The sequence below is a fragment of the Folsomia candida genome, unplaced genomic scaffold (assembly GCF_002217175.1).
Source record: "Folsomia candida strain VU population unplaced genomic scaffold, ASM221717v1 Fcan01_Sc032, whole genome shotgun sequence".
NCBI classification, from domain to species: Eukaryota; Metazoa; Arthropoda; class Collembola; order Entomobryomorpha; family Isotomidae; genus Folsomia; species Folsomia candida.
In genome coordinates, this window is record NW_019091224.1 from 1,212,218 (window position 1) to 1,228,654 (window position 16,437).

Consider the following 16,437-nt stretch of genomic DNA (forward strand, 5'->3'; position numbering starts at 1 on the left):
AAGGAGAGAGATCATCCAGGATAATAAGATTATCCACATTTAATAAAGTCTGGATTTTTTATCCCAACAGGTATGTAAGCAATCCCAGTTAATTTAATTTAATACTGGTAAATATTACCTAACGTTAATGGAATAACGACCACTGATGTTGAAAATAAGTCCGGCCCTTTTTTTCTAATAACGAAAATCGGTAATGATTTTCGTAACGATGTTTGATAAAATATTTGATAAATTTTTATTTTTCATAAATTATATTTTGAAGTCTAAATATGTGGTAAGGTATGCAACATAAAAAAAACTATTTTCACCGAGGAAATCCATTATTTTTAAAAACATGTTTAAGAAAAGTCCCCGAAAGTTTTGGCATCCTTGGTCTCTCCGGGTCGCTAAAGTTAACGGAGACCACGCCAAAGTTGACTGTATACCCGTCGTCCTGGAACAAAAATTGGATGGCCACGTTTAAGAACTTTTTATCACAATTTATTTACAAGTGCTCAATAATATCCGAATCTGTGTGATGCACATTTATCAAACTCGCTGATGTATTTACGAAAAAATATTATTATATTAACTTTTATAGACAACCTCCAAATCTTTAGAATTTGGATAGAAAATAAAAGTTTTCAGAAAAAGTAGAGTTAAACTGTACTAAATCCAGATTAACGTTAAGTCCATGAAGAGTTTTTTGAGTAAATTATCAGGTTCGCCTAAAATAAATGCTGCCCTTTTAAACGTAAAGCTTCTTAAATGCTATATTTAGTAAATTACGCAAAGTCCAAAGTACTAAGATTTACTACGGTTTACTTAAGTTTACGGTTTCTTTAGAATTCAGAAACAGCATTTTTAATTCAAAAGGATAACACTATTTTTAAGAGGACCTCAGTAAAAGTTCCTTCAAAATTGTATCAACATACCCATTCGAAATCGTCGAGTAGCGTCCACGCCGCGTACATTTGGACATTAACACCATCAATTCGCACCGCTTTTAGCATCTCGTTGATGTAAGAACGATAATATTCTAGCCGGTCGTAATCCTGGAGGCCATCGTCTGGATGACCTTGAAATCCATTTTCCAAAACGTAAGTTTCTGGATTTCCATACCTCCTTTTTATCCAGTTGAGCATTTTTCTAAAACCCCAGGGAACAACGTAGAATTGCCAACTGGACGAACTGTTCGCGCCGCTGGACCATTTGGGATCAGAGGAAAGTTTAATCCCGATAGGATCAGATAATCCATCTGAGGCTTCGTGGTTTGGTGTCGGTTCAATCAGATTTGTCGTGTAGTGGGCAATACCACAAAAATCCCAGGTTCCTGAAAATTAAAATTATTTCCTGACAATGATTAAATGTGAGATGGTTATTTGCCGTGACTGATTCACGCGCAGAGACTTCACCCGTAGAAATTCCTGTATCGAATTCTGCCGTAATCGATAAAAGCTCTATGCATATTGCATTCTGCATAATCTTTGTCACATAATCTTGCAGGACATTTCCGTCCGTTTTTTTTTCTGCAGAACTTTGTCTGTATAAGTTTCTGTAGAAATCGCCCAGAAAAACCTTTAAATTTTTTGGCGTGGAGCACACATATTTTTGCGGTTTATTGAATGCACGTGGTGGAATTTTTAAGTATTGTTTATCTTAAAAGTAACATAATTTTGGCAAAAATTTGGACTTTTCAAAACCATGTACCTTTTCGAATTCTAACCGGATTTCAAAGAGTAAACGGCTACACTGCCGTTCAATCATTGAACATTGAACATTAAACATTATTGTTCATTGAACATTGCGGTTCAATAATTTTGTGAAAAATGAAGAACGTAGTATTCAGAGTTCAGACGTTGTTACCAGTACCAAATCATAAATAGTGCAAATATGTACATATGTACCTCGCAGTTCTGCAGATTCCGCCAACCTGAATTGTAGCGGTGAAGATACGACGCCATGTTTTTGGCTGAGTCGCCCCAGAAATTCGGCATATTCGTCGGGATATTGTCCAAAGAAAATCGGAGATGCGATGATTCCGCACTAATCAATTAATAAATTTTATGAATGATCCGATTGCAAATTTTTTGATATTAGTAAGAAGTAAACAGTTTACGGAAATCTGCAAGGCGAATTCGGCCAATTTTACGTGACTCGGATTTTTTGGATCCTTCGGGTGAAACCATTGAGTGAAAATGACCATTCCAACTTTCCCGCGTTGATGGGGGCGAAATATGGCGTCGTATAAGCGATACGCCTTTGCGTGAGATTTTAACACGTTGTGGACGCAGAGTTTGGCTTCCTCGACATTCCGACGACCCGGAGCTTCGCCCTGAATAAATCCGCCATAGATTTGAATTCCCATTCTACCCCTATCCAATGTCTCTAATTTTTGAAATTGCGAAATTTCACAAGGTTTGAGATAAACGCAACTTTTCGTACTTTAATGCTAAGGTAATTTTTGGTACTAGAAAAATCTCCACTTTAGCAAATTTATTTCGGATTTATTTATTAATTTTGAAAAAGTTACAAATGAATTAACACATTTTTAAATCGATATTTTTATAGTATCAAAAATTAGATTTAAATACATTAAAGTATGAAGAGTTGCATTTATTTCAAAATTCGTTAAATAGATGCTATTTCAGAAATTTGTATGTAACGATATTGAATGGGGGTAGAATGAGATCAAATTGTCATCCAATAAAACCTTAAAGACTTTTTTTTCTTTTAATGCTGTATTCTTTTAAACTAAAAAAACTAAAAAAAAATTGAGCCGAAAACTGATTAATCTTACCCCCACTAGATAACCCCAAAAGCACATTGCATTCGGCTCGTTGAACGTGACCCATTTCGATACCCGATCCCCGAACGTGCGAAACGCGAGATGTGCGAAATTCACAAAGTGCGAGATCACATCGTTGTTTGACCAACCACCAATTTCCATAAGTGGTTGCGGGGAAATAAGCGGGGAAATCCATTATCCACATAGACCTGTTTGAGAAAAGCCCCCGAAAGTTTCGGCGTCCTTGGTCTCCCTGGATCACTAAAGTTTACGGCCACCGCGCCAAAGTTGACTGAATATCCGTCCTCCTACAAAAAACCTATCAGTACAGCTTTGCTTAGCCCGAACCAGGATTGATTACTAAACCCATATTTGTCAGTAGTTTCCCAGAAAATTATGTAGTACTATTTTATTTTTACATTTAGCGTCTTAATTACTTGACACCAAATTCTAAAAATCAACCCTTATAAATCGGTAGAGGTCACCCCTACTGGTCCCACCAGATGAATTTTTTCCAATTTATATTTATATTCTTCCATATTGAACTATTAGCAACCACTGTGCCAATTTTCAGCTCGATTGAATGATTTCGAAAGATCGGTATGGGTCAGCCCGTAGGGTCCCTCCAGATAAAAATTTGGCCGATATCAGTTCATATTCTTCCATTAGGACCCCTTAACAAGCTCTGTACCAAATTTCAGCTTTCCGCGACAATTTTGAAATTTTGGTGCATATTACCCCACCCACTCATATGACCCCCACCGGTCAACCACTTGACCGATTTTGCTCATCTTCGAACTCGGTTCCTAACTTTGTCCAATATGCATATGGTAAAAGTTTCAAGTCAATCGGTCAACCCGTTCGGGAGTTATCGAAAGACAGACAGACAGACAGACAGACGGACGGACATGACGATTACATAAGCCCTGGTTCGGGCTAAAAGGAGAACTAAGTATGTGCAACCTTTAAGAATTTTGCAAGTCCAATGTGGGCGTGTTGATAAAAACGCAAAACTTGGTAGATATTCCTAATTGTTGAAATGTTATCATTGTTTACAAGATGTGCCAATTCACAGCTTTGTACAAAACTTGCAAAATGTATTTTCTTTTCGAAAGAACTAAACTGTTTTTAAGAGTTTCTAAGCTAAGCTAAGCATACCCATTCGAACGAGTCGACCAGACTCCATGCTGTGTACATTTGTACATTAACGCCATCAATTCGCTCCGCTTTTAACATCTCGTTAATATAAGAGCGATGATAATCCACACGGCCGTAGCCCTGCAACCCATCCTCGGGACGACCTTGGTATCCATTTTCCAAAACGTAAATTGGTGGATTTCCATACCGCTTTTTTATCCAGTTCAGCATCTTTCTAAAACCCCAGGGAACCACGTAGAACTTCCAACCGGTTGTACTGTTCGCACCGCTGGGCCATCCCGGGTCAGAGGTCAGTTCAATCCCGAGCGGATCCGTTATTCCAGCGTCGTCTGGCATCGTCGGTTCAGCCAAACTTGTCGTGTAATGCGTCATACCACAGAAATCCCACGTCCCTGGAAATGAAAATTAAGCCTATTACTCAGGACGGATTTTTCGCGCGAAATGCACGTTCTTTCCTTTGTAGTGCAATAGTCCTTCACTGGGATTACTTGAATTTCACTACAAATTTAACTACATGGGAGTGTTTCTTCAAATAAATTTAAAATTGTTAGTTCAGCTACTTTTCCCCGTTTTTGCAAAACTTTTTCAAGTTTAAAATCTGTCCTGAGTACAAGGCTTAAATGTCGAATCTCATCTCGTTTTGGCGGAGACGAAATATCCGTCTCATATTTCATCCATACCTGTTCACTTCATTCATTTGAGTGGTTGTGATGGTGAATGAGGATTTCATTTCATCTGAAGGAAAATCTTTCCTTATGAAGGAAAGATTTTCTGAGTTTGGACGAATGAAAGAACCTTTCACTCCTTTAACTTGTCACCCAAAGCCTAAAAGTTATGAATGAAGTGAATTGAATTTGAAAGGAAATGACTGCATGTGAATGAAAATCTTCATTCAGAAATCAGGAGAAACTTTTGAATGAGCTTAATTTTTTTGAACAGGTATGATTTCATCTCAACTTAAATCTCATTCTCATCGAAGGAAGTTCAACGGATGGCCGGTCACCTCATTTGCATATTTTGACGCATTCGACATAGAGTTTATTCAAATGGAAAGCCTGCCTCGCAAAAAATGGGCATGTTGAGATTTATGCAAATGTGGTGACACGCCTAAATACGAGGATAGTATGTACGTACCTCGCAGTTCTGCAGATTCGGCCAAAGTGAATTGTAGCGGTGTAGATAGGACGCCATGTTTGTGGCTGAGTCGTCCCAGAAATTCGGCATATTCGTCAGGATATTTTCCGAAAAAGATTGGAGACGCGAAGCCTCCCCACTAATAAATTATTAAAGTATTTAATGAAATAACTCAGCTCCAAAGTAAATAGACCGTTGCGAACGAAATGTAGCAAATGGGTGAAACGAGTCGTTTCAAACGACACGGTCATCGTGCGTCGAAAAGATGTCGATTTTTGAAATCCCCGCCCAAAACCACGTTTAAAACGGTCAAAACAAAAAATTCGACATCTTTGACCGTCGGCATCATTACCGTGGCGCCGTGGCCTTACGATCTACAAAGCCCGTCTTAAAAATTAGAAACACGTTGGCGAAAACCGCATGTCGAAATTCGAATCAGGTCTAAAGTTATCGTGCATACGGACGGACGGACAGACAGGCGGACAGACAAGACATTCCCATCAAGAGATTTCGCTTCGTTTCACTTCACTCCTTAATAAACACATAAACGGTTTTTGCAGATTACCTTACGGTAATCTGCAAAGCGAACTTGACGTGCTCCGGATTGGCGGGATACCATTGGGAGAAAATGACCATTCCAACTTTCCTGCGTTGATGGGGACGAAATACAGCGTCGTATAAGCGGTACGTCTTTGCGTGAGATCTTAAAATGTTGTGGACGCAGAGTTTGGCTTCTTCAACATTCCGATGTCCCGGAGCTTCTTTCTGATTACATAAATATTTTCAAATATTTTTGCAAACCGAGTAAAAATCGATCTGCAGAATTTTGCAGGAATCGTCAAAAGCTGAATATTCTGCAGAACTGTTGGGAACATAATTTTGCAGAAAATGTCAATGAGTTTTATTTTGCAATTCTGACAAGTCAAAAACAGTTTATGCTTAATTCTGCATAGACTATCCGGCATAATTTTCTGCACAACTAGATTTTCATAAAATTTTCAGCACAAAGTTTCTCCGTGGGAAATCAAGCAAAAGTTGTGCAAAGATGGGGCTATTTTGTGCTGAAATTCTGGCCGAATCTGTACCGTAAAGTTTTCCAATTTTTTTTTTACTCTTTTCACATAGTTTGCAAAAAAAAATCGGACCAAAGTTTTGCAGAAAATCGGGTCAAATTCATGCTTAAAGCAGACTATGTAAATAAACTGAAGGCATAATTATGTACGCACCTTACCCCAAGTATATAACCCCACAAGCACATCGCATTTGGTTCATTGAACGTGACCCATTTCGATACCCGATCTCCAAACGTGCGAAACGCGAGATGTGCAAAATTCACAAAGTGCGAGATCACATCGTTGTTTGACCAACCACCAATTTCCATGAGCGGCTGGGGAAAGTCCCTGTAGGTAAAAAGTGTATAAATATTCTTATAGAATCAGGTAACAAAGCGTTGCCGGCTGGACGGCAGTACATATGAATTTACCGAAATGGTAATAAATCTATAAATTTATATGGTCCATTAGTATGCAAAATTGGTAATATGTTCGAAGGCTTCGGAGTTATTACCGGTTTGGAATTTTTACCAGCATTAAATTCATTTCCCGGGTAATAATAAATTTATTCCCGTAGCGGTAGTGTCATATTTCTTCCACACTGGCGGGTAATACTTGGTTATCGGATTATTCAGAGTGTTCAACTTGTGAGAATTAAATTTCAATTTATTCTATTAACAAATTTTGTAAGTTGAAGTTATGAATTTACCAGTGGTGGAGGGTAATGATGGGTTCGATTAGTGTTCTCAATGGTCCGGTCCGGTCCGGTCCAGCAGAGCACCGGGACCGGACCGAAGACCGATAAGCTTGGACCGAAACCGGACCGATATTTTTTTACTGGACCGAGACCGGACCGGGACCGAACCGGTGTTATCGGTCCGGTCCCGGTCGGACCGGTATAATTTTTATTTGTAATAGAGCCGCACCATGCAAGTGTTAAGTTATTGGTGCAAATAACATGTACATAGGCAAAGCAACAACAAATATAGAAAAAATTGAACGAATGGTTATATTTTTTAGTTAAAGTTGTTTTACTTAATTTTGTTCTCTGTGCGAAAACATGAGGAGGAGAAATGCATAAATTATGGCAGCATAAAAATTTGTTCCAATTTGAATTTGAGAAATTCTTGTAGACAACTCAATGATAAAAAGTTGGCGTTTTTGATATTTTTATTATCTACTGCTGAAATTTTATCTACACCAACCAGTTAAAAAGTATGTTAAAAGTAGAGTATTTCCTAAAAAATTCAGAAATTCGAAACTGGTTGAAACATTTCGTCTTGTAAAGTAATAACGAAAACTTAATTCGCTGCTTGACAGATAAAATAAGTAATTATGGATTTAATATCATTAACAAAATCAGAGGTACCGAGCAGGTCAATAAATGTGTTTTGGTCTGTATTATTTTCGAGTTGGGTTAAGCTTCCGGGATACACTGTACTGTATGCTGTAAGGCGGATGTAATAACGAAAATAAGTTTAGGAAAACTAAATTTTTTATGTAATCTTTGACACCAGGAAATACTGACCTCAATATACAGGGTCAGAAGTCAAAAACTTAAAAAGAATAAAAAACAACTTGCGTCGCGGTTCATTTCCTTCGTTTACTACCTACACATTATTAGCTATACATTTTACCGTTTTTTGTGTAAAAAATTGTTTAAGAAAGAGATATAAAGCATTCGGTAAGACGATGATAATCTTAGAAAGATGGGCTGAGGCTCACGGGGTTTTAAGCCAGTGGTTTAAGAGTTCAAACTGAGGAGGACAACCTTCACCGACAGAATCGACGATCCTGATGGCATTTGAATTATTTTTTTATTTTAAAGTTAAGGCTCCCTTGTAAATATGCTGGTTTGGAATTTGAAAATGTGTGTCTCAGCCTTCTTTTCTTCGGTGTATTCAAATGCCGATTTTGAAACATGTTCATCTCGTGAATTTGTTAAAAAATGAAGATTTTATAAATGGCGTCTAACAAGAGACAATTTTTATGTTCACAAAATTAGGCGGTTAGAATTTTGATTTTTCTCTTCCATGAAGAAACATTTAATTTTCACTATCATTTTTTTCATCCATTCTAATCCTATTTTCTCATGGTCAGAAAAATCAAAATTATCACCTCCTAACTCTGTGAACCTAAAAATTATCGATGTTTTCATGCAATAAAATCTTTATTTTTTGAAACACACGGGATGAGCAAGTTTCAAAATCTCTAATTCAATACATTGCAGACCAAGTTGAGACAAATATATTCAAACTCAAAACGCTCATTCAATGGTACAAATTAATGATTTATGGGTATTGTCCCGAATTTCGATCTAATATGAAGTTCTTTGTATGTATTTAGAAGACGCGTCGAATTATCTACTTACAAAGGTTACAAAAAACATCGAACGAACAAAAACACGCTGCCCGGAATTTTATTTAAATGATATTATCAAAAATATTTATTACATGTCGTTTAATTACGTCCACGTTTCGACATGCGACAAAAAATACATGAGTTATCACAATGGGGCGCAAACCAATTATGCCGGGATTTTAATTTGAAAGACCAACTCCTTATATGTACGTGTGTAATTTCGTGCGGATCAGTGATCACGAATATGCAAAAAAATGGATGCAAACATTTCCCTTTTTAGCATGTTAAAATATCTGCAAAATTTCTTAAATTTTTTAAATTTCCTAACATTTCCTAATTTAAATTTCCTAAAATTTCCTAATTTACATTTCGTCGTTTTTCTTAAATTTCGACACAATCAAAAGTTTAATTGTTTTATTGCCTGCAGAAAAATGTTGCTAATGACAATTTGTTCTTCTTGCAAAAAAACCTGCAATATTTTTCATTTGTAAATTTTTTAAAAGAGAAAATTGGTTTTTTTGTGAATTTTTTTAGCTTAAGCATCACAAAATGAGCTATTTTGCGTTTTTGTCAGATCTGGGAACAACACATTGAGCAAATACAGAGACTGACCAACGGTAAATTCTATAATTTGCCCCCTTGCTGCATAAGAAATGCATACCAAAAAGTGTTCAAATTGTAAACAACCATAACAAGGAGCTAAGTCTTCAATTTTGTCACCAAAAAAAGAAAATCTCCCAAATTTTCAACAAAGTGCACTCATGAAATTAATTCAGGCTCAGTGCCAAGCCAGATAGTCCACTTATTCAAATTGAATTTATATATAGAAACGTGTGACGAAGCTCAAATGGAAAACGTAAGAGAAATGCCTCATCAGTGGTAGCACATAATAGCTGTAAAATTTTTGCTGTCAAAAATTGGTGTGCATATTAATTGTGGTAACTTCATGAAATGCATTAAATCGCTTGCGTTAGTTTGCGTTACCCACACAACAAATATGGGCAACTATCTCATTTTAAGAAGAATCGCCCATCCATCTTCCCAAGATCATGGTGTTATTTAATTCTGTGGTCAAAATCCTATTAGAATTTTGACACGTAAAAAACGATTTAAAACGCTTATCTAATCCTAACCAAATGAAACCTAGTAATAATTATTAGCAAAGTTTTATGTCATCTTCCTAGCGGCCCCAAAATTGAGTCATAAATTTGAATTTATTTGTTTTACTCAAAAAGTTAACAATGGTAACAACTTTTAATTAACTAGTGAAATTAAGTTCAAAAGTTTAAATTCGGTCGCCACACATTTTTTCTGCTACAACAGTTCCAAGAGACTGCGCCTCGACACATTTCAGCCAGCTTTTCAAACAAATGCATTGTTTAACAGTATCCACTTTCATATTTAGACGCCGATGGCTTAAGATATCGGGACCGTTAGAAAATAGACTCTCTACCGGAACTCCACTTCCAGCAACAGCGAGAAAGTCCTTTGCCATCGCAGATAATTGAGGAAATTCCTCTGCATGAACCTGAAAAGTGTATGAAATATATTAAGCCATAAAACATTTGGTAATTCATATATTCATATCAGAGGTCGACGCCGTGGGTGGTGTAGGAAATTGAATTTATCGGCGTGCCCAGGCAGCGTCGAACTCTGATTCATACAGATATAACTGGTATACATTGTATGCTATACAAACCTTCCACCAACCCAAAGCTCCACATGAAAGTAATGAAGAGTCAACTGTTTTTTCCGAACAATACTTGTCAAACTCATCTACAGGCTCTAAGCGTCTCATTTTGCGGAGTTGCTTCTCAAAGATATTCTCTCTCACATCGGCCGTTTGATCCTTGTCTCGCGTACCTTCACCTTTTTTGTATGACGTTGCCCATTTTTCAGTCAGTCGCCTAAGTGACAAAAAATTTTCTCAACTACAAGTAATCATCAAAAATTGTGTTTTCTTTAGTTTCCGTTTTATTACTTTCTGTATCCAGAGATTGCGTCTATTCCAAATTTAGAAGCCTCGTACCATTCAAATTTTAGCCGAGGATCAAACACTAAAAGAAAGCGTAAAACAAACTTTCGATTTGATTACAATGTCGATAAGAACCCCCAACGGTGTTAAAACCGCTCTCCCCGCTCACGAGTTTTTAGCTTTTTTAAACCGCACTGCGGTTTATAAAAGTGCTCTTTCTTCCGCTCAAAAATAAAATCTACTTCAAGATGATTTTTTCGCTCTTTTTCCTACTTGTGAGTTAAAAAGCGGTTTTTTCAGACATGTTAATGGGGAAGTACTCGATTTTGATGCTCCTTGCATATGTTGCTGTACTAGGCGAGCGATTAAACATCAAACTCATTGTTTTAAATTTTTTAATATTTTTTTGGAATTTCCTGCATTCTTCGGACGTCATCGAAAAAATTGAAGTTTTACAAAAGTTGAGTTCGATGTTGAGCATCGAAAAGGAACTAAGGAGTAGAAGGTCGCAGGTTGTCACAACCAGATTTTGACGCCTTTTGGATATGTTGTAGTACCATATGATTGTACGAAAAGTGAAGAAGGATTTTACTCCATGGCCCCATTTGCGCCCGCCACACCCCCTCAAACGGGCAAAAAACACTCAACTAGCCGGACTCAAACCTTTCCCAAAAATCCAATTTTGCTCGGATTTTAAAAAAAATTGCATATTTTTGATCCCAGATAGTTGCTCTATCATATTCAATAGCAATAAAGGTTACATCCTTAAACGGCTAAAAGAAAATATTGAATTTGTTATGTTCTTATAACCTTTTTGACGGAAGTCTGCATTTCTAACCTCCAAAAATCTCTGCATTTGTTCAATAATAGACCAATCTAAGTCAGATAGTCTATACTTCGTCAACGCAGCGTGATTTTGTAATGTCGCAGAGTAGGGCTGTGAAAAATTAACGAATAAATAAATAAATAATTATCCGACCACCCAAAAAAATTATTCGTACTGCACAAAAGTCGGATTGTATTGCAGACACCATTAATTTGTGTATGGACGGGGACAAGGTATGGTACGTGAGTAATAAAGTGAGGGTTTTGAGTTTTCCCATTTTCAGAAAAAATTAATACCACGAACAAAAATGTGTCATAAATTGCTTGCCGTGCGAATTTTTTTGGGTGGACAGATTATGATTGTACACTACGTAAATATATAAAAGCTATGTAAAAGGCTTGTACCTGTTTCATTTTCAGCGCACGTGTGATCATATCATATGTACTGTTCCACCTCGTCTTGATATCACGAATGAGTTCGAGATGTTTAATATTCATAACTTCACATTGACGCCGAAAGGCCTCAAGCCGCTGTGGCGATGATCTGATTTTTACTACTCCGTGGCGTAACTATAGATATACAAGTAGAGTCGTAATTAGTGAGACCTTAATGTGCATCTCAAAACCGCTCACGATTTTAATTCTAAATTTTTGCACAGGTGAAGTGCAATGCACCACGATTTCCTGGGTGATATTTTTTTTATAAAATAGCCCGAATTATCCTGAACAACTCGAAATCTTTAACGCTGCGTAACAATTTTTTGTAACAAAGTTTTTGAATAACGCTTATTTTAAATACTATTCAAAAATTGGCAACTGTCATTAGGAAACTCTTACTCATAAATACTTCTCTTAAAGAGAAATGTTTATGACGTCAAAATGTTGAGGCGCGCGATTCCAGTTTGTAAAATTAAATCAGAAAAAAAACTTATTAGCGGTGGGAGAAAAATGACGTCCAAGGTAAAAACTGTAAACTTTGACTTTACTGGCATTTTTGAAAAAGAGGAACGTCATCCAAGCACAAAGTTTCTTGTCTTCACATATATGAACAAAGATTTTGAATTAAAATCTTAATCCCTGATCTGATAATTGTGACCTTTACTATTCAAAGGGATCCCTGAACATCTTAATATGACGAAGGTATTCTATACGAATATGCTGCTTTATTATTGTACCTTCGTGATGACCCCCTCGCTGAACCTGTCTGCGTCCTCCAAGTCAGGGTCGCTATCGACTTCCATGGCTTGCTCGCAGGCAATCTTCTCCAACTTATCAATAGCTGCTTGACAAATGAGATTGACGATATGTGGAAGGCAACGAATCCTGTTATTTTCTTGAGTGAATTGGATTCCCTGTAGAAATAAGTTATATACATAAAAAGTTCATTGGACATCATAAGAGCGAAGTACGTAGGTTTGTATTCTTTTAAATCCTTTGAGGACGAAATACGCAAACTGCATAAGTAATTTATGTATTTATGTATGTTCGAAAACAACCTAAGTGACAGTAAAAGCTATAGTTTTTATTGTCACTTAGGTTGTTTTCGAATTATGAAACGAAGTCACTTAGGTTGTTTTAGAATTAGTCCGACGTTTGGTATTTTGTGAAAAATTTGGTAGTAAAAGGTTTTTTAATTTCTCCCCAAATTTTGGGATTTCCCCTGTAGAGATATATATTTTTGAACCACCGAACTTTGTAATCGAAGCATTTTCGATTTGTACATATATGCAATAAAATCTTTTAGTAAAAAAGGCAAGGGGACCAGATTTCATAATCTACATGGAAAATGAGGAAGTGAATACAAAAATATAAATCCAAAACCCATATGCAGTAGCAAGTTAATTAAGCTTGATGTACAAAATAATAATGTTGAAAACTGAGTTGCTGCTATTTTAAGTGAAAAAAGTCGAAACTTGGTAATTGGTTCAAATAAATATTTCGTGTTTTATAAGAAATCATAAAAATTTAAATTGAGTTATGATATCAATATGGTAGACACAAGAAATTTTATAAACAAGTTATTAGTTCGAAATGGGTCAAAGTTGTGAAATTTTATTTACCCTGCGCTTGAGCTTCCTTTCCAATGCTTCCGCAAAAGTGTTCATATTGCCAGCGTTGTCCGCAGTTACACCAAGTATTTTGGAAGAAATTTCGTATTCATCCAATAAATCCATAAATGAGACGGCTAACCGTTCTCCAGTATGCGATCCTTCTAATTCTAGAAGGTCTAGAACTCGAATTTGTAAGTCCCATTTGGTGTCGATCCACTGGGCAATCACTCCTAGGTACGACTTTTGGTTAGCCGAAGTCCAAGCATCAATTATAAAGGAGATTTTGCTGTCAATCGCCTATAGAATCAAAACAATTGAAGTTATCAACGTCAATACTAATATGCATGCAAGACAACTTTCGTAAATATGTATTTATTATTGTTATGTACCATTAATTCACCCTTAAGTTCAATTTTCTTTTCGAGGTAAAGTTTCTCAACATCTGACTTGATTGTGTTGGCACAAGGAAATGTTGCCTGACTATTGCAGTACTTAATTAGACTTTGAAAGGAAGGTTTTTCAGCGAGTCGAAATGGTAGATTCTCTAGAACCGTGACTTCCATTATTCGCTTACGCAAGCCGGCCGCCGTGAAGGGCTCGATTTTATCAACTTGTTTGGAACCTTCAGTTTTCACAAATCCGTCCAATGTAGCGTTTTTTGCGTTAAATAAGCTTGGATGCGTCGCACGCAAATGTTTCACTAGGGCGCTGGTTGACCCATCAGACTTCTTGTGATATTTAGATCTAAATATATGTTCGAAATCAGTCGTGAATGGAATTACAATTATATTTTAGCTCACCTGCATATCTTGCAATGATAATTTCCCGATTCTTCTTCGTAGTCGAAATGTTGATAAGCCAAGGAGCGCTTTTTCCTCGAACTTTTTGGTGAGGAAATTTCATCCCCGCTCTCCTGGATTTCAGTTTCACTTTCACTCATGGTAATTTATTAGCAAAATTTTTGCTATGCGCCCTTGACACAATATTTTTATTTTTATCTTAATAAGCAAGCTCAAAAAACTGTACGGTATAATCCAAACATGTGTGGTGATACGAATAAAGCGCTGTTGTGGCCGTCTCAGACTGCCTTATGAAAATCTTTCTCTTAAAAGTTTATGCTGTGTAATGTGTATGCTGAAATTCATATATACATTTTAATTTTGAATTTGATGTTTCGCCTATTTGCAAAATTAAAACTGTTTCGGATACTTTGGACCATTGGAGACAATTTTAATATTTATACTTTGACCTTACTGCCCTATTATCCATCCCATAAGTTCAACAAATGACTTTATTTCGATTGGTCTTAAGAACCCGTTGTCACGAATTTTATTCGCAATTTCTGAATCACATATTCTTACTCATTGCAAAATAGAACACGCATGTGTAAAAATATCAGACCCTGAAATTTAGATTAACATTCACGACTACGTATTTTTAAGGAAGATGGAAATGCAGTCATGGCTTGACCTTGGGAATCTGATTGCCGGTAAATAACGTCAAAGTTTAAAAACGTATATACTTATATAAATTACATCTTTATATATTAAATTATTTATTTATGATATTTTAATTATGTATATATTTTTGTTAACGGTCTAAAGTTCGGAAAACACTTGCATGTTTGGAAATCGGTGAAGCATTCCATTAATGCCCCAATTTGAGAATCCAATCCTTGTAAGAATTGGGTACCTTGGTCAGTTATGTACATGGTTACATAGTTTCGGAATTCTGAAAGAAAATGCTTCAACCTTAATTGATTAACCTTATCGGTCCGACCGGACCGAAGCTTATCGGTCCGGTCCTGGAGGGTCAGGACCGAGACCGGACCGGAATTTTTTATCGGTCTCGGTCCGGTCTAAGCCCAGGACCGGGACCGGACCGAACCGGAGTTATCGGTCCGGTCCGGTCCGTGGACCGGACCATTGAGAACACTAGGTTCGATATTGTTTTCGATGAGGAGATCAATCAGATCGTTGTAGTATTTGATTCCTGCCGGATTTATGTAATCGACCCGGCCCGTGGGTAGGATTCTGCTCCAGGAGAGACTGAAACGGTACACTCCCACCTAAAAGATTATTAACTAAATACAGATGTTATCTGCAAACTGGTTCCTTTTCGAGTTTTCGGTTAAATAAATTAAATAACTTAAATAAATGAGACATCGTGTTTTCACATACCCCAAAATATTTTAAGAGTGCGACGTCCTCGCGATACTTGTGATACGAGTCGGCTGTCTCCCGTGCTTCGGTCAGCAATCGGGGATGGGGTCCGGTGAACGAATTCGTCCCAAATGTTCAATCCTTTCCCTAGCACGAAGAATACTTTTTTAGTGAGGATCAAGTCTTATTAAGTAATGCACTCTTATAAATCCAGTACTGAAATAATGCCGAGCGATATTTAAGTATATATGACTCTAACAAAGTCACATTGAGAAATAATTCCCTATAAGAGTGGCTTTCGGTAGTAAAGTGTTACCATTTCAGTAGAAAATTTCTACCCACCTGTACAACCTAACTTCCATGCGGGAGCTACTTTTTTTACCTCGAAATCAATACCTGCTTGACTTCTAAAAGTGTGGATTAACAAGTTAATATACTTAATTAGTTACCATCCTCCCGCCATGCGCCTTCCGTCTGAAAATGGGTCAAAAATTATTATCATGTTCCAACTTGAACTGTAACCCCGGGATAAAAAATCTTGTAGTTTTTCCGCTAATTTACTTGATAACTTGCAGAGGAAAATCCCCACCGAAATTGTGGCGGGAACACGTCAAAAATAAACTTGTCGTCACCACTTGATCCTGACACCAAGAACACGAGAACTATAAAGATTTTATTAATTCCCGACATGATCGCAGATCCATGGAAGGAAACAAGAAAACATTTACGTGTAACGAGTACGCCAAGATAAGTACGCCACCGTTAGGGGAGGTCCATAAATTATGTCACACGAGAGCGGGGAGGGGGGTCTAAGGCTCCAATGATATCGTGCCTAAGTGACACATGTCAAAGGGGGGAGGGGGTCTAGAAAATCGCGATTTTTGCGTGACATAATTTTTGGACCGTCCCTTAGTCAGTCGTGAACATAGGAAATTTCCGGAATAATTTGTTG

General features: G+C 37.0%; 2 protein-coding genes across 2 annotated transcripts; both read right to left on the reverse strand.

Annotated features, from left to right (window-relative positions):
* Positions 1 to 303: 303 nt before the first annotated feature.
* Positions 304 to 3,031, reverse strand: LOC110860422 (cytosolic beta-glucosidase). The gene is made up of 5 exons (XM_022109452.2): positions 2,780 to 3,031; positions 2,099 to 2,314; positions 1,887 to 2,025; positions 915 to 1,312; positions 304 to 433 (listed from the first exon to the last, which is right to left on the reverse strand). Exons 1-5 carry the CDS (start codon positions 2,927 to 2,929, stop codon positions 305 to 307), a joined length of 1,032 nt encoding a protein of 343 aa, XP_021965144.2. The 5' UTR covers positions 2,930 to 3,031; the 3' UTR covers position 304.
* An 879-nt stretch (positions 3,032 to 3,910) lies between these two features.
* LOC110860423 (lactase-phlorizin hydrolase-like) lies at positions 3,911 to 16,175 on the reverse strand. Its single transcript, XM_035860341.1, has 9 exons — positions 16,075 to 16,175; positions 15,882 to 15,892; positions 15,504 to 15,568; positions 15,271 to 15,391; positions 6,821 to 6,851; positions 6,291 to 6,459; positions 5,630 to 5,824; positions 5,060 to 5,198; positions 3,911 to 4,317 (listed from the first exon to the last, which is right to left on the reverse strand). The coding sequence occupies exons 1-9, from the start codon at positions 16,173 to 16,175 to the stop codon at positions 3,911 to 3,913; spliced, it is 1,239 nt and encodes a 412-aa protein (XP_035716234.1).
* Between the last annotated feature and the right edge of the window lie 262 nt (positions 16,176 to 16,437).